Source organism: Cinclus cinclus, chromosome 9 (assembly GCF_963662255.1).
Source record: "Cinclus cinclus chromosome 9, bCinCin1.1, whole genome shotgun sequence".
NCBI classification, from domain to species: domain Eukaryota; kingdom Metazoa; phylum Chordata; class Aves; order Passeriformes; family Cinclidae; genus Cinclus; species Cinclus cinclus.
In genome coordinates, this window is record NC_085054.1 from 10,004,754 (window position 1) to 10,029,412 (window position 24,659).

Genomic DNA, 24,659 nt, shown 5'->3' on the forward strand with positions numbered 1-24,659 from the left:
TATGAAACAAACTCCAGTTTGTCTGAAATGAGTGACAAAATCTGTGGTGTCTCCCATAAGAGTATTTGAGCTGTGTTTGTTAGCTCTGCAGTTACTAATTTTCTGTATGAAGTCAGTCACAGAATGTGCTTTAAAGCTTCACTGAAAACAGATGCAAGACTTTTTAATTCTTGGCCTCTGTAACTGTTGCTACTAGGAGTTAAGAATTCTCAGAGACTTAAATCCTGTAAGACAGTGTAGAGGAAGGGAGAGCCCCAAATAATCACCCTGTTAAAGGAAAAATCTTGTCTTTAAGCAGACTGTGTGGAGATACTGTCTCTCTGGACAGCAATGTAACAGTTGTGGTTGCAATCTTCTTCTAGCAGACATTGTGAAAGACTGATAGAAAAGTATTGCTTTTAGGAGGAGAGGGGATTACAAGTTAAAGGTTGCAGACCTGTAAGCAAATGCCTGCAAATGTGATATCTATGTTTTGTGTTACCATTGAGATACCTGGGAGACAGTGTATGCCTTTCCTGGAATTGTTTGTGCTTGCTTCTGGATGCAAGGACATAAGGTGCAGTACACGTATGCTTTTGTGTTTCCAAGCACGTAGCAAGTGTAGGGCTTACACAGCTATACCAGCTAGAGAAGTTCTTCCCTACTCTTAACCTCTGTGTCTGAAATCTGCTTAGCGTAGCTAGCTAATGTAATTTAAAGAATTATTTATAATATTATGTCCAGCAGTTAATAATGACGGGAAGTCACAGCAGAATCAAGCATCCATTAAACATCAAAATGGGTAAGTAAATCGGAGAGTTAGGGCTTGGATGCTTAGGGAAATCATAGGTAAAATGCTTGCATTGGGGTTGACAGGAAGAATAATGCTTCAGGAGAAGACGATATTTCTTGTATTTATCTTCTTCTGATGGATTTAAGGACTGTCTTTTTAATGTGGCACACTCATTAGTATTACTATTTGTGTAAAAGGATTTATTGAATTATTTTAAAATTCAAAATTAAGGAAGAAAATGATACACTTAGAAACAAAACAGCCAAAGGGTGATTTAATTAGTATTGTTTGTTTTCAGGTCCTTTAAGTTAAAATTGCATTTTTTGTTAGCACACGAGTCAACATTGTTGTTTCTGTTCAGGTGATCCTGGCAGGAGGTGTGGAACTAGATAATCTTTAAGGTCTTTGAATCCAAGCCTTTCTATGATTCTATGATCCATCACTTACTCAGGCCTGCCTTGACATATGGAATTTCAGGAAGCTTGATAAGGAATGACCAGCCATTAGCTGCTAACTGAAACAGAGTCACTACTGAATAAGGGGGCAGTGTGGTGTGTCAATGCATCCAAAGGAATATATGTACTTCCCAAATTCCTGGGCAGTAGTAAGCAGTGTTAGAATGTCTATCTAGGCACACTAGATGCTTGTAGTATGTGTTTTATCTATTCTGTACTGACACTTCCATTCTGCTTCTTTAATCATGTTCCCACACGTTTAATTTGCTAGGAGTAACTGCTGCAATTTTTGAAATTTGTTCAAAATTACTAGTGCCCTGTGAAGCTTTGGGCGCTTAATTGGCGCTTAATTTAAACTTAAATTGGTTTGGTGATCTTTTCTTTTTTTTTTTTTTTTTTTTTTTTTAATCTAGAATCCTACTGGTATGATGCTGAAGAATTTTGGTTTGGATATGGGTTCTGTGGTGGGAAGACAGAAATAGCTTTCATTTTATGTGATTATCGTGTTTATTATCTCTAAGGGAAGGTGGTTTTTTTTTTGCATGGCAGGTTTTATTTCTCATTCAATAACATGTAATATAAAATTATAGCAAGGTTTATAATTCAACGAAGTGTTATATGTTGCATAGCCCTTTCATTCTAGCAGTGATACAGTAAAGGAATACAACAATGACACAATTTCACTGTCATGAACTGCACAGGAAGGCTCTTACTGAGCTGAGTTCCTAGTGCTACAGTGACTCATCAGCTTTCAGGAGAGCATGACAGAATTGAATGCAGGTCATCATCTCAGCATGGGGTCTAATTTTGAAAAAAAATGCCCGTTGGTTGGAAAATATATTTTAAAAACTGTACAGGTCTCAAAACGATAAAAGCTTCCCGAGAGGGTTGTTTTATAATCTGCTACTGCATCTGTCTTTCTCAGTGATACGTACTGTACATGTTCTCTCTGAGTTGTTTAAGTGCTTTTTTTTGCCCCACTTTTCACACACTGTGTAGTTGCAAATACTTCCTAGTCTTTAAGATTTTCTTCTTTTGGTCATATTCCCTCCACCTTCTGTTATCCAGCTGTTACTCTACGTCAGCCATGGGGCCATTAGCAAGGTTCATTCTTACGAAAAAGCTTGGGATGTTTCCTCCTGGGAGTAACTGAGGCTGTCTTTATTTCTATGGTGTTTGCATGTTCTTCTTCCTCTTTGTCATATGGTCAATTAGAACAGATTTTTGCATACTTAATGTGCCATTCATGAAAAATAAGCTACTAAGATTTGGTAGAGTTGGGATGTGTATGCTTCCGTAGAGATCCACAGCGCTTGCTTCACTTCCTTCACTTCCACAGTGTTCACTTCACTATCCCAGCTAATGCAATCACAACTGATTTCTGTGGATTAAGACACCTGGTTGGGGTTATGTAATTGAAAGTAGAACATATTCTTTACATGTAATGTCCGAAACATAGTTTTATATTGAGAAGGCAAATTTTTCAGCAGTACTGCAAGTACTGGTTCTCTTGAATTTGGCCGTACAGATAATAATTTTACAAAAATCTTTCAGGAGTACAAATAGTTTTTGTTAATGTCCTCCTGGAAAGCACTTTATATACAGTTTAGATTAAAGAAAGTGTCCAAGGAATATTAATGGCTTACCCTCAGTTATTACTGAAGTACAAGAGATTTGTCAGTGACTTAAATGGAAGAAGAAACCTGGTCTCTTCAATATAAAGAATATTTACTTTATCAGTAGAAAGGAGTATCAGCTCCTGTCTATTAGAATTAGTCCTTGCTTAAAAGGATTATTTCTTATTCCTGCCTTGTTATAGAACTAAAAAGATAGTAAGAGTTTATTTGTTGCTTTAAAAAAGTGAGTTGAAACAAGATTATAAAGTAAACTTAATTTTTATTATTTTACTTATAGTACTGTATGATGGAAAAGATACATAGTATGGATGTGTGCTGTTTGTGAGCCTGTATGATAAATGAACTGTCATGGTTTTATATTTAGAAGGTTACATTTTTTACATTTAGGATCAATGTGAATAACTTTAAAAGGTTGAATATCTTAATTTTTAAATTTTTTCCCAGAATAATTGGTTTGAAAGTGGTAATGTAGAAACCATTGTTATTTTGTTTGGAATACCACAACCTTAAGAAAACAACTAAAACTGAGATTTTGTTGTTGTTGTTTTTTTTCCCTAGGAGGTCCATGTGTGGTATATTTAAAAAAAAAAAAAAGAGAGAATTTGTTCTCTCTATTGGTTTAGGCTTAAACTTGAAAAAAATAAAATTGAATATATTTGTTAAGAACTAATTAATAAATAATTTCAATTTTTATCAGGCTGCTTGCATTTGCTGCTTTTACTAAAACTGAAGTAAGGTAGAGGAGATGAGGATTATGCATATCTTTAATGTTGCTAGGAAGCATTTACAGTGTCATTCCTCTGAATCTGTTGTATGCAGGAGACCTGAACCTTTTTTTCTTTACAGGAAAGCTTTCCTGCTTAGTTTCAGTAGATTAAAATCCTGAATTTCTTTAATTCTTGGATTTATGTTGCAGCATTAGCAGAAATTAATCTATAGTCCTTTTATAACTGTATTAACTGGAAACAAATAGTTTAACATTGAATACAATGATGTTAAATATTTTTATCAAAGATTTTGCATGTGAGCATTGTTAAAATGATATTTAATGCTTTAGTTTTAACAATTGCTTTAGTTGACAAGTATGTGTATGTGAAAGAACATGCAGACACAAAGCATAGAACGTAGATTTTGCTGGGTTTTTTTTCCTGCTTGGCAAGTAAAGGCAAATCATAAAAATATGCTGATGCTGCAGGAAAACATGGTATTTCTAAGTCCATAATAAAAGACTATATTTTCACTTTTGGTCTTGAATTTTAAAGTGCTTTTTGAAAAAAATCAGTGAGTAAAAATTTCAATGTAAGTATTGGATCTTACTTGTCAGGGTAGAACTTATTTATTATAGTTTCTGATACCCATCATTGTGCTGAACACAGAATGTGGTTTACTCAAAAATAAGTTCAGCTAGTACTGGTAAAGAGCCAGATCTTTTGCTTCAACTTCAGTCCTTTATAATTTCCACCTCTGCCCCCTGCCTCCCACCCCTAAATAATGTGACGTGCCTTGTTTCTTGTACTGTCTAATAAACATACCAGCAAAACAGACTGTGCCTCTCATGTATTGTGACTTTTGAGTGCTAACAGATGAAAAATAGAATAGAAATATGTGTTGGTGAAAGGAAGAACAGGCCTCTTGACATGAGAGCCTTTTGTCTTTTTGCTGCAAACTACCTGGGGCATGGCCCTTTCTGTTACATGATTGAACCGTTCAAGGCACAAGGAGTTCTTCATCAGCTGCTGAGTCTGTAGATGCTATTTTGCTACTAGTAATCTTGTTATATGTAATTGGATGATAATTCAATAAAAGAAATCCTGCATTTCCCTTTTAACACTGTATTGCTGTATATCTGTTTTTCTGCCTCAGATTGTCCCTTGACTAGTCCTCTGTCTGCCTATCAATCTGTCTATAAATATCTTGCAGTCATGTGAAGTGGGTGCAGATGCATATTTGTGCTGTCTTTTTGTTTTGATATTGTCAGTAAATATTATTTCTTTAATCTAATTTAGAGATTTGTAGGTACAAAATAAGTTTTGTGTCACAAGGGCTTGAAAACTGCAGGTAGACCTTTTACTGCTTTGTGTAAGACCCATAGATGTTTGTGTGGTCTGTGTTTTGATCTGAATAGTTTGTATTAAATGTAAAGAAGTTTAAAGAATGTGGAAAGACTGAAGGTAGAATGTCGTGTTGAGATATATGAAAGTTAGCATAATTTCATCAGACTCTGTTTTTCTTACCTATTAAATATTTGTTTGTTCTCCTATTATAATTGCTAGCAGAATATTGCTTTTCAGTATCATAGGGCATTATTTGAAAATAAATGAAGGTTTCTCCTAAACTTTGAATTTCTCTTCTTTCTACATGAGTGAGGGGGAACAGAGATGGAATTTCCAGAGGTTCAGCTTTCCCTCCTTGAGCATTCCAAGACCTTAGGCTGTTTGACATGTAATTAAACTAGGCAAAAATCTGACATCAAAGTGTATGGAAGCTGATTCTTCAGGATTCTTTTACCTGCAAGGCCCCTAGAGTGTGCTACTCTATTTCGGGGGCAAATGGGAGAGTACCCTTTTTTTGGAAGCCAGAAAGGGAGAAAAAAAGAGCTTGTCACTTATTTTTCTATTTGTAATTTTTGTGTGGAAAAGGTTTGCAATGCAGTCTGTTTGCATTTACTTGTTGAAAACCTGAAGATGTATTACAAGTGGAACTGCTCAGTTAAAAAAATATTGCCTTGAAGAACATTACTCTTTTAGATGCAAATAAATCTGTTGGTTCCTGAAGTGTAAACTAATTGCAGCAGTGTAAATTTGATTTCTGAGTGGACAGTTTGGGAGTGGTACAATCTACTCTGGGCTTATTGCATTCCTCATTACTTTAAATTCTTCATTCAGACTTAACTGCTAAAGAAGTGTTAGCAGTTCTCAAAGACATGGTGAGCACAAGGAAGGAAGAAGGAATGAGGGGGTTTGGCCTATTCTGTGTAGTCAGAATGAGCAGTCATGGCCCGTAATCTGTGGATGACAAATGTAATTCAGAAGATGTGTAGTCAGAGTTAAAAATGTGAGGGACTTCAAGGTTAAATAAAAGCAGCTAGAGAATGTATGAAGAGAGTACAAAAGACTGGAACTGTTCAGGGAGGAACTGCAAGGAGTCAAAAGTAATGCAGAGGGTTGAAGAGTAAGGCTTTTTCAGTTCAATTGTGAGCCAAACATAATGTTCTGGCTTTAATACAAAAGGATTGAATTTTAGCTTCAGTTCTGAAACTGAGTATTTCTATACAGAGTGAAGCCCAGTGGAGGTTGAGAGGGTGTAGTGGTGCCTTTCTGTTGAAGATGGTAGCCCTATGGGTTAAAGCATTGTGCTGTGAGATGCTATTAACTTCTCTCTCTTCTGCTGGAGTTCTCTATGACTTAATGTGACACTGAGTGACATTCATTAGTGGTGTGAATGTTGACTGCCATCCTCTAGTGGCAGTGGGGTTTGTGGTTTACCATAGGTTACTTCATTCATATGCAGGCAACAATTGATGCAGAAAAATAAGGTAATAGTGGTAGAAGATGCACTTATTTTTAATAAATTAAAAGTGAAAAAAGGCATTTTGTTTAGCTAGTAATTTGCTCAATCTTCCCTCTGATAAAATCACTATGTTGTTCTATTCAGGTGGAAAATGACTACCTGACAATCTTTCTGCAAGTAGCTTTCCCAGAGCTAGTAACATAAGCCTTCTTGTTTTACCTGGGCAAATTCTGAATCTGAAACATCCTCTGAGAGTCTCTTACAAGAAAATCCCAGACACAGAGAAAAATATAAATTCAAGTGACCAAGTTAGCATAAAGTCCCAAGATAGTAATAATAACAAGGGGTTTAGAAATAGTGCTTTGGCCTACATTTTCCAGTAGCGTTTCTGATCTTTGCTGTGGAATTTCAGTATTGGACTGCTTTATATTAAAATCAATATCATATATTTCTTATTTCTTTGGCATTTTCCTGAATATTGAGCAGCTGAAACAGATTTTACTTTTCAAAATTATTTTTGTTAATTCCCAGAGACTTTTCTTTATCTATGTATGTTCTGGTGTGATTCCTAAGGTCTGCCATGCATTTTTTAGCCTGTATTTTAGTATTGCTTCAATCACAATCAGAAGACTGAAACTGAATTATAGTAACAGTAGAGCAACACCAAAAATTCAAGCATTTCTGAAACTCGAACTTTGAAAAGTCACCCAAATTGTTTTATTGGTAAATTCTAAGCATGAAAACAAAGACACATTACTTTATTGATAATTTTTAAACTCAATGGTCATTTCCTTCCTATCACTGTTTATCAGAGTAAATCTGAATTTCTAGGGAAATTAGCTCAGTATTATTTTTTTTGTAAATTCTGACTGATAAATGAGCTGCTTTACAATTTAAAAAAAAAACACCAAAATTTATTGAAAGGAAAACTTTCCATAAAATTACTAATGTCTAATTCTTCAGTGAATTGAAGCTTCAAGTAACATCAATTAACAAGCAAATACCCCTTGTTTTCTGACAGTCCCTGCTTTTGCTGAAACCCAGGTGCTGCAGGCTCACATTGCATAGAATATACTAAATCTGGTTGTTGCTGACATGATTTGTTTTCTTTCATTCTGGTTATTTCTCCTGGGTATTTGTAGCAGTAACTTTGTAATCATGTATTTTTTTTCCCTGATTACTTTCTCCTTTATCAAAGTTAGAATTGTTTTTGCTCACAGTTGAAATACAAGCTTTTTATAACCTTTGTGAGAAGTGCCCTTGATACTGCAGATCACTTTTATTTCTTTCATATTACTGTCTTTCAAAGATTGGTTTTTTAAAATATTTATCTGCTACGTAATTTTCTTTGTTCTAAAGATAATAAAAACCAGTGATAATTGAAGTATTAGTCTTTCATAATATTTGTAGGTGTTTCAGAGCTCTTTGCCTTCAGTTATAAGTAGGCATAGCAGATAACACTGTAAATCTTAATGCCATAATTAAATTAATTATAACAGGTCCGCTGAAGAATTGTGTAACTGGACATTGATACAGTGCTTCCTGTGTATGGGTGTCAGCATCTTAAATCATAATTCTGAAAAATATTATAGATAGTAGCAGAACTGACTTGCAGGTTTTCTGTTAACATTCAGTTACCATTTCTGGTACTGTGCAAAGACTGCAGAGTTTATACTGCTTTAAAAAAGGTTTATCAGTGCTATCACCTCATTTTAATCACTGTAAGGGTATGTTTTGCTATAAGAACTTAGTACAAGATAGGCAAAATAAATTATTGTCGTACATAGTGCTTGAAATTTTTTAGCTATTATTTAAATTAATATACAAGTTGCTCATATTGCTTGTTTATAAGCATTTTTCAATTAAAATCCTAATCATGTGGATGCAGATTTGATTCTGTATTGTAAATTATTGTTTAAAGTGACTGAATATTTTTGAATAGCCATAAAATACTAAATCTACAAGAAGATTTAGTATTTGTTTTGCATAGTAATTGCAATTGATAAATGGTGGGTTATATGTTGTGTTTTTAGAGCTTTAACTGCTAATCTCATATGAAAATGTTGCTTTGTAGGGCAAAATTCAGGGAGAGGGCCTGGGATTCCAGAGTGAACTTGTACATTCCTTCAGGGCATTTTTGCAAGGGAGGTTGTTGTGTTTTAAAGGTAGTTGATAAGAGACCTGCACCACCAACCCCAGACCTGCACCACCAACCACCATCATGCATTAGTCTGTAGAAGGTATTTGGGTGAACATACTCCTGTACCACTCCGTACCACCATTTAGCCAAGTGAAATTTTTGACCATTTGCAGGATACATTATAAATCAGGGTGTCACTACCAGACAATCAGATTTGAACATTCCTTGCATAAAGTAGCTTGCCTATATCCCTGAGGAATACATCACTTTACTGTGTTTATGTGACAGTGTTGATATGCTGGGTTTTACATGAAAGTTAGGTAGTGTGTTATTTATGTCATCATGAATTCACAAAATAAGTGGTTGTGCTTTATGTATACCAAGGTTATCTTCTCTGGACAAATCACTCAGAATAATTGAAAGATCTAATTTTATTATATGGTTATTAATTAAATCAGGAAACAGGATTTTTTTTCAGAATTGGACTTTGCTACTACCTCAAGTTTTTTCAGTGTTCCCCTCTCTGAGGTGCTGACAACAGATTAACATGAAACAGAACTCTGTTGAACCTAATTATGTTGTAGCTTGTTGTTTTGAGGATCTATAAAACTGTTCCCTCCCTTTTTATGAGGCTGTAGTCACAACGAAAGGCCATAAACAGTGCCTTTTCTCTTTCCTACTGACTGGAGATTTCATTAGTTAGCACTAATAAAGGCCTGATCCAGCTGCATTTACACGTGGGAATGAATGCTTCCTTATCAGGTCTTAGTCTTTAGTGGATCAAGCAGGAGCGAATGACAGCAGGATAGCTTTTGATCAGCCATAAATGTCTGAAAGCTTAATTTATTTTAAAATTATTTGCTATTCAAATCTTGAATCAAGACATGCTTTCCTGTACTCCAGAGAAAATATTTTAAGTATGAGGGCATTATTAAAAAGCAAAACAAAATAGATCTTTATATACTTTCAACCAGTTACCACTGAAACAAGATTTCCACATCAGCTCAGGGGATTATTATTATTGTATGTTTTTAAATACTCATACACTTTGGAGAGCACTAATGTATAGCATGTTTGGTCCTTAGATATAATGTGGAAAACTATGCCCTACCTTTATTTAAAGTCTATTCTACTTGGGAATTTAAAATCGATACATTCCTGCTAAATGTGTTTCTGTAGTGTATGTACTCTGAGACTTGTTTGGGTTATTTTTTCCTTTTTCTATAACTATTTTTGTTTTGTTTCTATAATAGACAAATGCTAAAATTATTTGAATTTTCTAGCAATTTATTTGAAGATGTTCTGTAATACTTGAAGATGGTTCTTTGGGTTTTTTGTTTTGTTTTTGTTTTGTTTTTGTTTTGTTTGCTTGACTGGTTATATAGAGCTCTTTTATATAGATACCCTTTTTAATACTTTTGTAGCATCTTTTGTATTATTTTTTGTATTATTTTCTCTCCATGCTGCAAGGCGGTGGATGATCTAGAGTTCTTAATGAATCTCACTGTGTGTTTTTATGTGGTTGTAGTGCTAAGGTGCCTGTTGCTTTGTTTCACCACAGGGTGTGAGCGGGGGCAGTTCCGCTGCGGCAATGGTCGCTGTATTCCTGCAGACTGGAGGTGTGACGGGGCCAGAGACTGCTCGGATGATACAGATGAAGCTGGCTGCCGTAAGTGAAACAAATACAGAGCAACTCCTCTGTAATATAAGGAATTAGGAGATTCCAATGTGCTCAGCTATGGTACAAGAATGAATGTTGAATTGGGAAAAAACTACTAGCTGTCATGAAATACTGCAGAATCTATTTGAGTCGTATTCCATGAGCTCATTTGGCTTTGGTACACAGAAAATTAAATAGTGCTCAGCTTCTAACATGAGTAACATTTTCTTAAAAATCTGACTGTCCAATAATGCAGTTTCATATTGTGACTAATGTTCTAAGTAGATGTAGAAATGTATTCTATTACTGTAGTAATCCTGAATATTGGATGTATATGCAGCTACCACCAGCATTGCTTGTGAAAGATCTTTGGACTTTTCAGACCCTGGACAACTAACTGTACCTACTGTGCCCAAAGTGGAGTCATGCTTAATTGCCTAGAGTTGATTGTACTGTGTCAGCATCTTAGGGACAACAATTTTTTCATATGGACTGTAATATCTGTGCACAAAGATTCTCTCAAGCTGAATGGAAAAGTTGTGGAAATGAAGAATATCTCTCCACAGTCTGTTTTCAGGAGCCTGCCTGTATTTTACCTTCTGAGTTCTAATGTTCTTTGAGTCTTGTGGGTTGGTGCAATTATCAGCCCACTTCCAGATTAGGCCAATTTTTGCCTGTCAGCTGATAAGGAGTGAGTCTAATTTATATCTGTTCTTTTTACACCGTTATTATTTCTTTGCTGCTTGATCCACTTAATAATTGGAGGCCATTGACATGGCTTGTCAGTCTGACTTGTTGCTTAGCACTTTAGCTCCAAAAGAAAACTAGTGTAGTCCTGGTTGAAGAGTGCCTTTAAACAGGCAAAACAAAATGGTGTTATCCCACAGCAATCATGAAAATTAAATTTCATCTAAATTTTTTTTTAAAAAACAGTATGTTAATATGCTATGGGTAGTGGGGCACATGAGTTCCTAGCAAGATTGTTTGAAACTGATCTGAGGTTAAAATCATACTAAAAGATTATTCTTTTGAAGCAGGACTTTAAAAAGTATGCATGAAGTACATATCTGTAGTATGTGATCAATTTTATCCCTTTAATTACTTTTCTACTGATGTTACTTTGTACTTTTCAACTCTAGAGCTGGAAATTGTTTCTATTTTCTCCCTGGATGCTTTGGTTAAATTGATAGTTGTGCTTGCATATCATCCCAGGAGCACAAGGTGTTTCAAATTGACCTTCTATTTCTGCAAAGACACAATCCTGAGAGCAGAGATGGTCAATACCAGAGTCCTGCTTACTGGACTGTGTTGTACTAGGGATTCTTCCACAAGTATTAACTAGGAATGTAGTAAGCTGTGACACAGTTTCAAACATTTTTGATCTTTCTCTTTGGTGGATCCCTGTTTGTCTATTTGAAGGGTACAGAGTAGAGCTGGAACAGCAACATTCAGCTTGTTCTGATCTGACCCTCACTTTTGCCTCATGAATTCACAGAGAAGAATTGTGAGCTTGTTTTGGGAGATCATGTTCTTATCAGGGAGAAAGCAACTGAGGTGGAGTGAGAGCACAGACCCCTGAGAGACTGGGGAAGCTAGTGTGATTCTACACAAAAGTGAAAGAAAGGGCTCTGCCAGAGGGCAGTTCAGAACCTGAAAAGTTTTTGGGGTCTCCCTTCCAGAGGAACTTGTGTCTCCAGGAGAGGATATAAGGCTGAAGAGTCTATGCAGGAGTTTACTAAGCTGAATTTTGCCTTTGAGCATCTTTCTGTGGGTCCACTTTTCCCTCTCTGGTCTGTCCCCTTTGATCTGTTAAATGCTTCATGTGTTTCATGGAAGTTACAATTCATTGACACTTGAACCTTAGAACTTCTTTTCCCTTATGCAATTATTTTCTTTGAAAATGCTTGTGCAGATGTCTGTGAAATGACAATTTTTTTCATTGCTTACATTAGCACAACCTACCTGTGAGGGAAATCAGTTTCAGTGTCAGACTGATGGGGAATGTATTCCACAATCATGGGTTTGTGATGATGAGGAGGATTGTGAAGATGGCTCAGATGAACATCAGCAATGTCGTAAGTAGTTTGGCTTCCAGTGTTATAACCAGCTTTGTGAAAGGATGTAATTTACATAGCAGCATATTGAGAGCATACAGAAACAAGCCCTCTGTAAATACAGAAGTCTCTCTAAAGTATTTCTAGAAATAAAGTAATGTGAAGTAGATAAAATACAGAAAATATGTTAAAAAAGATATCTCCAGGTCTTGAAATCTGAAAATTACTTATGTTTCTTTTAATTAAAAAGAGAAAAATATAAAATATAAAGTGTATGCTAGTTTTATACTGGATAAAACATTTAGTAATTTTAAAAATGGTGAAATACGCATATTGCTCTATCTGCTGTATTCATTGGTTAACAAAATTCACAGTGGCATCTCAGAACTATATATAACAAAACTTAATTATTTTTAGACCACTTTGAAATTTATTTATATACATAACAGGAGGAATTATCAATAATCAGCAAACATTGATAAAAATTCTTGTATGATTTTCAGCAATGCTATTTAGTAGCATTATTATTTAGAATTAGCAGAGCCATTCCTTCTCACACTCAGAATGGAGAATATCTGTGGTCTTGGTGTCTGGTGGGAGTCTAGTCTTTCATTATCATTTGGACAGCTTAAACTTAGACCATAATTCTGATAAGTATTTCACTTTAAACATGCTAAACAGTGTAATATTCATGTCTGAATTGCTGATTTCAAGTAAAGCATTTAGTGTTCTCTGTACAGTTTAGATCAAGAAAATAATTTAACAGCCTAACTGCCACAGCCATAGGCTTTGCTCTTTTCTTAGTATTGATAGACAAATAAAATATGTTACTCTGGCTTAGAATTTCTTGACTAAGCATTTGAAGGGGTATAAGTACATGCCACACTGGTGAACAGTGAAGTGAGATGATTACTACACCAAATTACGTTCTCTGCATTATTGCATAAGACAAGAGAACAACTGTGGTGTTCAGAAGGATGGTTTTTTCTGCCATTTCTAGTATTAAAATTACTCTAAGTGATGAAGATAAGATTAATTCATTTTCATTTTGATTGTGTGTATAATTTTTTGATAACTTCTTTGAACTGGACAGCTTTGGACTACTCACCAACCCCTGTGGAGGTTAAAATGTTTATTTTGGAAGGATTTTGCTCCTTCCAGATTTGGATTTCGCTTTTATATCTTGATTCCATCTTCATCCACTGAAGATAGAAAATTTTGAATCACAGCTAACTACCTTTTGCTCCCTTCTTCCTGTGAGAAGGTGTCAGCACAACTGCTGGTTATATTTTAACTAAAGAATCTGTAATTAAAAATGCAAAATGAGCAACAGCTCTGAGTTTGACTTTGGAACTGGGTCACTGTAACATTGTTCACCATATACTGGTTAATCATGAGAGTCTACCTGCAGAGTGGCGCTTTTCTGCTGCCGTTTTTGAGTCATCTGGTACTTGTCCTTGTTCTAAAGGGACTTTTTATCTCAGTGTTTGGAAAAGCTGGAGGACGTTTTCCTCCTTGAAATATTAAAGGCTTTTCTTGAGAAAACTGGCTGACAGCTCAGGAAGTCATGCATGCAGAATTTTATTTTTACTCTACTGTCTGGCTTTTGTTTTTCCACCTGAGACTGGTATCCCAGTAGCTGATCTTATTTTGGAAACACCGCTGACAGAAGAAGGCATAGAGAGCCTCTGTAGAGCAACAGATGACAAGATGCCAATGAATACAGACTGGGATGATGTTGAGATACGACAATATGAGTTTGAAGGAAACAAATGCGCAGGTGGCAGAAGGAAGGAAAAGTTAGTAGTAAGCTTGCCCTTCAGCCATATCTTTACAGATGTGTAAAGGTTTGTTAGTTTGTTAAGAACTGTTAGTTTGCCTAAGAAGTGAAAGTGTAGTTTAGCTGTAGTGGAATCAAAGTGGAATTGAACAGTTTTATGTGGTTGCTTTTTCCTGACAGTGATCAAGAGAAGAGACATCATCATTCTCAATCCTCTATTAGTTACATATGCAAACCACTCATGGCTTTTTGAGGCCCTGGCTCTATAAGAAAGCAGTGCCTTACCTCCAGCTCTGCTGTGTTTACATTGTGACATTCCAGTTGACTGAATAACTTACAGTTACTTATGTATTTTGACGCAGTAAATAAAATAAGAGAAAACTTTAAAACAGTTAGAATTGGTAATTTAATATTTTAGGCAGAATAATTATAAGGAAGTACTTTATAGCCTAGAGGTCAATTCTTCAGTGGAGGAAAGCAGTGACCTTGCAGACTACAGGAGCCCTCCCAGAGCTATGCGGTCAGCTATGTGCTTGTCAAGTGTTCTTTCATCCCCTTAAGTAGACGAGGTATAGGGGGAGAAAGTGTTATACTGATATTTATGAGAAAGATGAAGTAGTTAAAGAGGAAGGAAGATATTTTTCCTCTTAAAAAGCCTTGGTCTGGAAAGACCAAGGATGGGAAAGACTGATGGTGTGCCTGTTTGTTGCAGCGGGAAGGACGTGCTCAAGTGAGCAGTTCACGTGTTCCAATGGACAGTGCATCCCGGGCGCGTACTGGTGCGATCGAGTGGAGGACTGCACCGATGGAACGGACGAAAGAGTCTGCCGTGAGTCTTAATCCTAGCACGAGATCTGGTTTCGTCTCATCTCTCTGTGGCATTTTAATACATTTGTAAGATTAAAGGGCTTGTTGATAGACAGGATGGCCACAATATGCTTTTTGTTACGAGAGTTTCATTTCAGATTCTTCTGTGTATTAGAGCTGATGCTCTGATACAGATCTGTCACCACAGAACTGAAGTGCAAACTGCCACCACGGGATTAGGTCGTATTGTTTCTCGTTGTCTGAAAGATAACTAATATTGACTGTAAAAAGGCAACCATGTGTAATTGTCTTATGGCTTTGGGGCACTCAGAGCTAACTTTATTGAAGTTTTTGATGTTGTTTTTATGTACTCCATATGAAATCAGTAGTAGTTATAGCCTGTACAGAAAAGCAAAATTTGACTCCAAATGACTTATTTGAGGAGATTTGATCCCTTCAAAAGAATTTTATTCTAGACTGCAGCTTCTGTGGAGATGATTTAGTCATACTGTATTCAGATGAGTTGTTTATATTGTGCCAATAAAATGCAGATGGACAACTCTTAACTTCCCCACAGTTGAGGCTGCCTGTCTGGTGACAGTTTCCCTAAACTCTGACCTAGGTTGAATACTGATGGAAAGGAAAGCTGGCCATAGAATAACGACCATGTTTTTCTGAAATGTTTTTGTCTAATACCTACACAACAGTGTGTAACAGGCACATCTATTCATTGTTAGTCTTAAGGAAAAGTTTCACACATCCTGAGTGACATCTAACATATAAGCTGCTATTCCAGCTGTTAGAACATAGTATGCCTTTGGGGAGCAAACATAACTGTAAACTTCACTTAGAACCAGACCCTGGGCAGGAGATGGGGAAAGATGCTGGTGTGGTAATGGATGGACAAAGAAGCAAGAAATGAAATGTTATTGGCTGTGCTTAGGGGAAAAAAGGGCATATGCTGTGTAAAGGAAGACTATATGGTCATCCGACTTCTAATGTGGTGTATCCTTGGCTCACAAATGGCTAAAATTATCCCTTTGTAGAATGAAAAGGGATTTGGAACTATATGATACTCTGTAATAAAATGTTGCTAAGTCATCCAGCAATTTTTCATGTGATAGACCGACTTCTGAGTCACTAATACAAATGGCTAAAAACCAAGATCCAAAGTACCCCATCTCTTTGCTGGAAGAATATCTTCTATAGATTGGCATTTTTTTTCCTCTTGAAGTTTAGAGTAAGAAATGAAGCTGATAACTTAAGAAATCTGTCACCCATGAAAAAACATCCTGAACAAAAGATTTTTAAGATGTATTATCTGTGAATTAAAGAACTTGAGCTGCTGAGCACCTCTGAGAAACCTGTGAGTAGTCATTGAATACAGTGTGGAATAGCCAGGTGCTATGGTGTGATTGTTGTAATGCAGTAAATCTGTGTCAGTCTGGGAGTGGAGTCCTAAGGATGATACTTAAAATTCTTTCTTCACACTAGAAGCTGCTGTGATGCTTGAAAATTGAAGTACACATTTTATTTCATGTTTAACATTCTCAGCTAGGTCATTTAAAAAGGCAATGAGGAAAGGGCCCTCTAGATATATTAACAGTAGCACTCTACTGCTTTGGGGGAAAGCCAGTCATTGCTGCACCAGCAAATAGGCCCCATGACTGCTGTGGGGACAGCATATTTAGCCCTAAGGAGAGGGACTGCCTCCAATCATTCAACAGCCTCTACTCTGGTTTATTAGAATATGTGTTGACAGTCCCTCTGAGACAGAAGAATGACTGTGACTTGGAACCTTGAAAGTAGGTTTGACTAGTTTAAAGAAATGTGACAGTGCTGAAGACAAGAGGATCCAAGAAGAATGTAATGACAAGACTCTTGAGGAAGGCTGGTTAATTTTATTGCCTTTTTGTCTTTGCAAGGCTTGCAACTTTCAACAGAAGCCATAAAGTTAACAGTTTGGTGATTTATGATTAACTGTGTAGTACAGATTAGTGTGACTTTTGGAGCAGATTCTAAGACTTGCTTTGAATATTCATTTTCCCCGATGTTTAGTGTTTTTCCTTTTCCACATTATCTGATATAAAGAAATGTAAGAGGCATAGTACTATTTTGGCCTTTTTCTTTTTCACTAAATTCCCCTTATTTAATTTGAACTAAAAGTTTTCATAAATAAAAATGAAACACCCAGGTATAACACGAGAATAAAGCTGTTTAAAATTGATTCTGGTGTTTCACAGAGCATAACAAAATGCAAACTTCGGTCTCTTTACTTAGTCTTTGCACTCACTCATCTGTCTGGAAACAGATTTGTATTGTAAGGAAGATAAAGTTTTATTCCTGAATAAATTACATTATTTAAGAAAGTAGTCAAATGCAAAATATATATATATATATATTTACCAATATAAAGTAAGTCTGCAATTAAACATGTGAAAAACAGAACAAAGGAATTCAGAGCCTTAGTTCATTTTATTGCTAATGGGATTAACAGCAAGGGGAAAACTACCCATGCAGAGGCTAAGATAAACATCAGAACAATGCTTCAGGTACAGGTCATACAATTAGTGCACTGAAGCTGTTTTGATTTCATAAAATTATGGCTTTTAATTTTTTAAATGTACATATCAGGCTGTTTTCTAACCTTTTTTTTTAATAGTCAGCAGCTAGCATATACTTTAATTTTAAAACTTTAGAAACATAGAATGGAATGGCAGATTATTTGGGGTAGCAAATGTTTTTTGGGAGTAGGCAGCCAATACTGGTATAATTTTTCTGTTACCTAATTTATTTCTTTCAGTTAAGACAGAATTCTCTCTCATGCCTCAGCTTCATAGTTGAAAAATGAAAATCCCAGCCATGTCCATTTTGCTTTCCTGTGGCAGAATAACCTTTCTGGATACTGCTCTGAGCGCTGCGCTGAGGCTGTGATGGAGAAAGGGCCGGTACTTTAAAGACATATTGTTTGAAGCTAGTGGGCCAAGTGTGGGCCAAGATACACTGGAGTTTTGATTCTAATTTTGGTGTTGAGTTGCTGCCATGAGTCAGCTGCCTAACTGAATTCCTGCCTCTTGTTTGCTGTGCTAAATAGCTGTTGTGGTTAGGAAGTGGGCAGCCAGTTCTGGGATTAATTTGCAGAGGTCAAGGTAAAAGTGGACAAAGATCAAGAGCTGAAGAGATCATAAGGGGTGCAGTCCAAGAAAGAAGAGAGAGGCCATAGTCAGAGACTGATAATATGGACGTTGGACAAGCTACATGTAGCAGCTGTAGGATGAGGGAGAAGTTCAGGGTGAAGGAAATATCTCCATTAGGAAGAGTTTGGGACAGGGAAGTAGCAAAGCCAAACTGGAGCAATTTAGGCGGGCAGCCAAAGGCTAGAGTCTCAGGGATCAAAATCAGGACTTAAGGCCCAGAATGAGAGTCTGGTCTGTCTGCCAGCTCTGAAAGCATCTCTGCTATGAGCACAGCCTGGTATCATGTAGTTCATAGGACTCTTGGGCTTCGGGTAAGTCTCCCTCCTGGTATCTCTGGTAGGCTGTGAGCTGTCTAGGCAATGCTTTGACCACTGTGAAGTGGTGATTCATGGCAATGAATGAAGCAGTTTTAATTAACTTTATTTTGTAAAATTTTTTTACATGTTATGGTAAAATACACTTGTTAGTAGGAAATTGCCTTTTTTTCTTTTCCTTTTATTTCTACTCCTTGTAACATGGGTTAAGGTTATGCAAGTTTATACTGCTGACTGTGTGACAGAAATCAGCTTGTTGAATCAAATACTAGTTGCAGCTATTTCCTGTTGCTGTTTTTGTATGGGTTTATTTCCAGTTTGCAGAACAGAAGTGTTAGGCAGAGCTCAAAATAATGTAGGTTTAGCAATTCCTGTCACATAGGTTTCGAACATCTTCCATGTGTCCTTTGAAAGATGCCATTTAAATATGTTTGCAACTGTTGCCCCAAAACAGTTATGGGAGCAAGGTGCTTCATCTGTCGTATGTGCTGGTGCTTGCCAGTTATTTATGTTTTGCAACTGAAGCGTTGGCAGGCATCAAGGAGACAGATTGTGTAGGAGTATTTTGGCTAAGAAAATGCCTGAGAGGAGGGGAGAGAAAAGCTCCCTTTCTTCCTGAGCATTGGAATGAACATAGGTGAAGAACATTTCCCCGACTTTCACAATAGGAATTGTCATGACTATGGAAGCATTTCTTCTTTTTAGTTTTCTGTAAAATTAGCCACAGGTTTTGGGAGAAGAAGGTAAAGGAAACAGTATTTATGTTGGAGGCTGTTGACCATTCAAAACAAGGTGAAAGAAAACAGTGCTTATATTTTTTTTTCTGTCCCTTCACTTTTCTCTTCCTGTTGTGTTCATATTGTCTCCTTTCACTCTTTTGTACAGCTCAGACCTCCTTAGGTGCAAGCTACCTACCTTGTCTTTTTAACTCAGAACCTTACCCTTCCTTTTTCACTATTTCTAGTCCATTTGTCACCAATGTAGAAAGAAAAAAATTCCATTGCCTGGAAGAGAACCCCTTCAAGTAATTCACAGAGCACTGACAGGTTTTCCACATGCCCCCTACAACAGAGACAGTATCAGATTTGTTATCAGATTGTTATCAGATCTTGCACACCTGTTGGTTTTTATACTCAAATGCACTAATCTTGGATCAGGTGTGTACAGAGAAATCTTAGTTTAAATAAAAACCCAAATAAAAGCTAGGAAAAGTTTATACTCACTTTCCAACTTCATTTGCTGGAGCACTTTTTATTTAAGATGGATTGTACAGGTCTTTCAGTTTAAGGAAATAATCCCATTCCTCCCCTCTTGCTGCTAAAGTTCAGATTATTTTTTTCCTTTCAACAAGTCCCCATTTGGTGATAGGAGTAGAAGAACTAAGTTCATGGCTAATTTTTTCTAAATTGTGGAGAGAAAGAGAGAGAGTTTAGTTCCTAGGTTTTTGCAGTTGCAAGGACAGTCATTCCTTTGTTTTCAGATATCCTAGTATTGTTATGAAGTTCTATTTTGGCTTCCTCCGTTCTCTCAGCATCGAGCCCTCACAGAAGCCAGCAATTCTTCCTTGATTCTTTTACCTTTTCTACTTCTCCTCACATAAAACTAACCCAGGTACTGAGGAGCTGTCCTGATGGCACACATGCTCCTGAACTATGCAGTGCATTGGCTACAGCCTTTTGGTGTAGCTCACAGCCTTACCAAGGTGCAAACAATCTGCAGTGCAGAATGAAGTGAAAAATATCTTTCAGATCAGTGATCAGGCTGTGATCAGAACTATCATTTATGAACCTTGGTCTTTTGATAAGGGATTGGAAATGGAATTACCTGTACAGAGTTAAAGAATAAATTAGTCTCCATTAGGCTTTTCAAAGAATGTTCTTGCTTGTGCAAGGACAATTAAAATAACAAATCTGTACACAGGTTTTGAAAAGAGAATAAGAAAAAAACTCAAACATTTTTTCACATTCTAGTAAAACACCAGTTCAGTCAGAATGCATATTTTGAAGTATCTTCAAAACATCTTTACCTATGGCTCTTCTTGGTAGTTTTTTATAGTGATGATTTATACAATACACTAGACTTCATAATATAATAAAGATTTTGCTTAGCTGAGGGCATTTCCAGACTGCTGCTGGAGAGAAGACTTTGATAAAGTTTTCCTTCTTGTAAGGGAGTTTAATGTAAGCTTGAGAAAATCTTATTGGCTAGACTCTTAGTCTGCCTGGACATTCTTGAAGAAACAGGAAGTGCAAGATGGGTTCAGTTGTTACCTTGCTTGACATCAATCCATTGGAAACATCACTGGAGGTATTTCTGTGGGATATGAAGAAAAATAAGGAAAGTTTAAGAGCTAATCTTTATACATCCCATGGAAGCTTTTCTACTTCAGAGCATTTACAAGCACATACCAGATATTCTTCCCTTTCTTCCATCTGCCCTATAGAACAGTGTACTGCCGTATGGGCAGAACTCCTGATTATTCCTCCTTGTCATGCCTTCTCTGCTTTCAGACAGGGAGGAAGCACTAATTCTATGGTTAACTTAAAACTTGGCCCCAGGTCAGGCCTTTCTTTAGTCCTTTCTGTAGGCAGAGCTAACATTTCAAAACCCATGTTATTTCCAAAGCATGAGTTTCCTCTAAGCCTAACTGAAGCAAGAAAAGGATGTATTAGAAATGTATTTGTCTAGTTGGGAAGTGGGACCAAAGAATGCTTAGGACATGTTGGCATGTCAGACATTCACAATGGAAGACTGGGATCTATCACTAGAAGGACACAGGTAGTAATGCTGTAGCTGGAACACTGCTAATCTGCAACCATTGTTCTTCGATTGGGCACACGCTGTTCCCATGTGCAGGTTGCCACCTTATATTAACTGCAGTGAAAACAAATGAAATGTAAATTAATCAGCTGGGGAGGCAGTCTGGCTAGTCTTGTAGTGGACATGAACACAGCTACTTATCCTCTCATTTCAGCAATTTAACAGTTAAAATCATATAAGCCTATTCCATAGGTCATTGAAGTTTTGTGGGAATGTGATAATATACAGAACAGCAAAGCAAACAAAACAGTTTGCCACTGTCTCAAAAAATTGCAGGTTTCTTGATATCTGCTTGAAGCAATTTTATAACCCATGTTTTGGATTCCAAGGGTATGAATGAAAACGTGCCTAAGTGAGAGCCTTCTCCATCTGCCTTATTAACGCCTAGAGGAGTAAAATGGGATAAGAATTTAAAGTGAAAATCTAAAAGGTGCAAAATGTTATTTGGCTCTGTGTATTGAGTTCATGTATCTTCTCTATAGAGACAAAGGTTCAACAAATTTAATTTCTACAATTACAAATTCTTTACTTTCTTATTTGCCATTTGACCAAAAAATGTAATTTTTGTCTACATAGTAACAATCTAAACTATGAGCTCATGTTCTCCTACTCAGCTCTAGCATGTGCATACGCTTAATTTGTTGAATACTTCCACTGAACTCACTGACTGCTTGTATGAGTAAGTGTTCTCAGAATTTGTTTTAAGTAATTTGAAACAATCCTTTGTATTTGCCTATAAGTCATCTATGTAAGTAGAGTATCCAAAACCTAAAAAGTAATTATTTCTGCAGTATCTATTGTCTTTTGTGAAGGGGGAAGCAAGTAATGAAAACCAGCACTTCTAACATTGTTCATGGAACATGGAAATTCAATATCCTTGGCTTATTTGGAACAAAATCATAAAAACCTGAGGTCTCTGATTCTGAGAACTCAAGACACTTTAAGTGGACCTAGGAGCTGTAAATTTCAGGAAATCCTTTGCTATCTAAACACTTTTATTAAGATCAGGATAGTGTAAAACTGAGGTATAAATAAAACAAACGTTTGGTGCTTGCTCTCCTTTTATGTTCCATTGCTTTCTATCATATTGTCAGCCCTTTTGGTTGCAAATCTTTTTGGGGTGTGAGGAGGCATTTAATTTTTCTCTTGTTGCTTGCAAGGTTTTGTAGCATCCATCTAGAGAGTATTCTTTAATATCTATTGGAGAAGACAGTATACTGTGTAAATGGATTACTAGTAAAGGACTACTAGTAATGGAGTATTGTATTCCCTTTTTCCTTTAAATTAAGTTATTCTGTTGACACTAAATGGATATGACCCATTATAGTCTAACTTCATGCTAATATAAAGGATTTTTCCTTTTAGACTACCCAAGATGTGAACAGTTATCCTGTGCAAATGGAGCATGTTTTAATGCAAGCCAGAGATGTGATGGCAAAGTTGATTGCAGAGATTCTTCTGATGAAGCGAACTGCAGTAAGTCCCCTGTGTGGAGTGATCTCAAACAAATTTGCTTTATACACCTTCTTTTGGAGTTAAACACTGGGTTTTCTGACAGATTTTCTGTATGTGTTTCTGTGCTAAAATCTTTTTCAGCACATGGATGTACCACTACTCAGTTCCAGTGTGCTAATGGGGAGTGCATCCCACGAGCCTTTATCTGTGACCATGATGATGACTGTGGAGATAGGAGTGATGAAAACTCTTGCAGTATGATGTTTCTTTTTTTCCCCCCACTTTCTTTCACTGCTTACTAAGGCCTGGTTCAAGCAGATGGTAGAAACCAGATTGCTTGGCTTTACAGCCATCATAAGCTAATCACTGTTCTACAAGTACTCTTTTGTATAGGAAGATGAAAAATTGCAGTGCTACTTTCATGGACTTTGTCTTTGCTGCTAAGTTCCTGGGTATGTCATTGTTATTTGAATTTCCTGGATTGAGTGACAGTCTCATTCTTAATACATACAGTTCCACTTGTGTCATTATCATCTTAATTTCAGTATGAACCAAAGGTAATTCATACCTAAACAAGAAGAAACCAGCAGTGTTTGCAATATATACAAAATATGGAACTGCCTAAATTTTTTAGGAGATATAATAAATGATCATATATGAGATGATGTTGTTATTTTTAACCTTTTAGCCACTTAGAGCAGTTAGATTTTCTTGTTCCTTTCTGTAGCTTATGCAACTTGCAGAGGCAACTTCTTCACTTGCCCAAGTGGCCGTTGCATTCATCAGAGCTGGATTTGTGATGGAGATGATGACTGTGAAGACAATGAAGATGAAAGAGGATGTGGTAAATACTATTGCTAACTTCCAATGGTATTTTCAGAGGAAGATGACGCTAACCTACATCTATGAAATTTAGACCAGTCAAGATGTTCTGAATAAATTTAATTTCTTTTAAAACCTTAGAATTCCACCTTCATTTTATTTTATTTTTTTTTTAATTTTGGCAGTATTCTTGCTGCTGTGTATATGAGAATTATTGTGATACTGAGTATGATGAAACTAAGTTTAGCATGTAACAATGTATGTATTTTTTTAATGTATATTCTCTTTTGTATTTTGTTTTGGTTCTTTTGCTTGTGGAGATTTTTTAGGTCATCTGTTAAGACACATAAGTCTTCTAATAACCAAAACCCATTGATTCAAAATGAAATTAACTCAGATCCTGCCAAGATTTGTCATGTGAGAAACAGCAGCTTTAATGAATGAAAGTGTGAATGAGATTTCTTTTTCATTGGCCTTTTCTATGATGAACATTATTCTGTTTATCCAGACAGCATTTATGTGTTTTGGAACCACAAAACTACAGTTCCACTTCTGGTGCACTGGTTAATTTAAAGCTAAATGGTGTTACTGTTTCTAACAAAAGAGAAAACTAACAGGAGTCATGTGTTGTCTACCCAAGTATCATTGGCATTGTAGTTTGAATGTAAAAGAAAGCATGGCAAGTAAATATAGATAATGTTTCTTTATAGTCCTTCCCAGCTGTGTGCAAGAAACAGAAACTGGGTATTGAAGGATAGAGATGCTTTGGGATGCTGTTAGAGAAGCAATTTTCATATTTGAAAGATGTTCTTCATTATTCTTGTTTTTCTTTTCCATAGAAAGTGGTCACCATGAATGCTACCCAGGAGAGTGGGCCTGCCCTGGATCAGGGCATTGCATTCCAATTGGGAAAGTGTGTGATGGAGCTGCAGACTGCCCTGAAGGAGAAGATGAAACTAACATCACTGCAGGCAGACACTGCAGTATGTATTAGAATGAGAAACATACACCAAGTAGCAGAACCATCAGCACTGACATCTTTTTACATTTGCCTTTTGTCTCCTAAACAATACTGAAATTTTGGAAGATCACTGTTTTCACTGGCACTGTTTTGACTGGATGATCTGAAAGATGCATATATGCTGCAAAGAAACCGTTTATTTTTTTAAATTTCTACATGAATTTTCAGAAATAGGGATTTTAACTTGCTCTCCATACCCTAAAATATGTTCATAA

The 24,659-nt window shown here is 36.4% G+C and overlaps 1 protein-coding gene across 1 annotated transcript in view; it reads left to right on the top strand.

Annotated features, from left to right (window-relative positions):
* Positions 1-9,443: 9,443 nt before the first annotated feature.
* LRP2 (LDL receptor related protein 2) overlaps positions 9,444-24,659 on the top strand; it is a 94,095-nt gene continuing 78,879 nt past the window's right edge. The window contains exons 1-7 of the mRNA XM_062498581.1: positions 9,444-10,183; positions 12,127-12,249; positions 14,721-14,837; positions 22,512-22,622; positions 22,743-22,856; positions 23,329-23,445; positions 24,263-24,406. Coding sequence (XP_062354565.1) covers positions 10,009-10,183; positions 12,127-12,249; positions 14,721-14,837; positions 22,512-22,622; positions 22,743-22,856; positions 23,329-23,445; positions 24,263-24,406 — 901 coding nt within the window. The 5' untranslated portion in view covers positions 9,444-10,008. The remainder of the gene's footprint in view (positions 10,184-12,126; positions 12,250-14,720; positions 14,838-22,511; positions 22,623-22,742; positions 22,857-23,328; positions 23,446-24,262; positions 24,407-24,659) is intronic.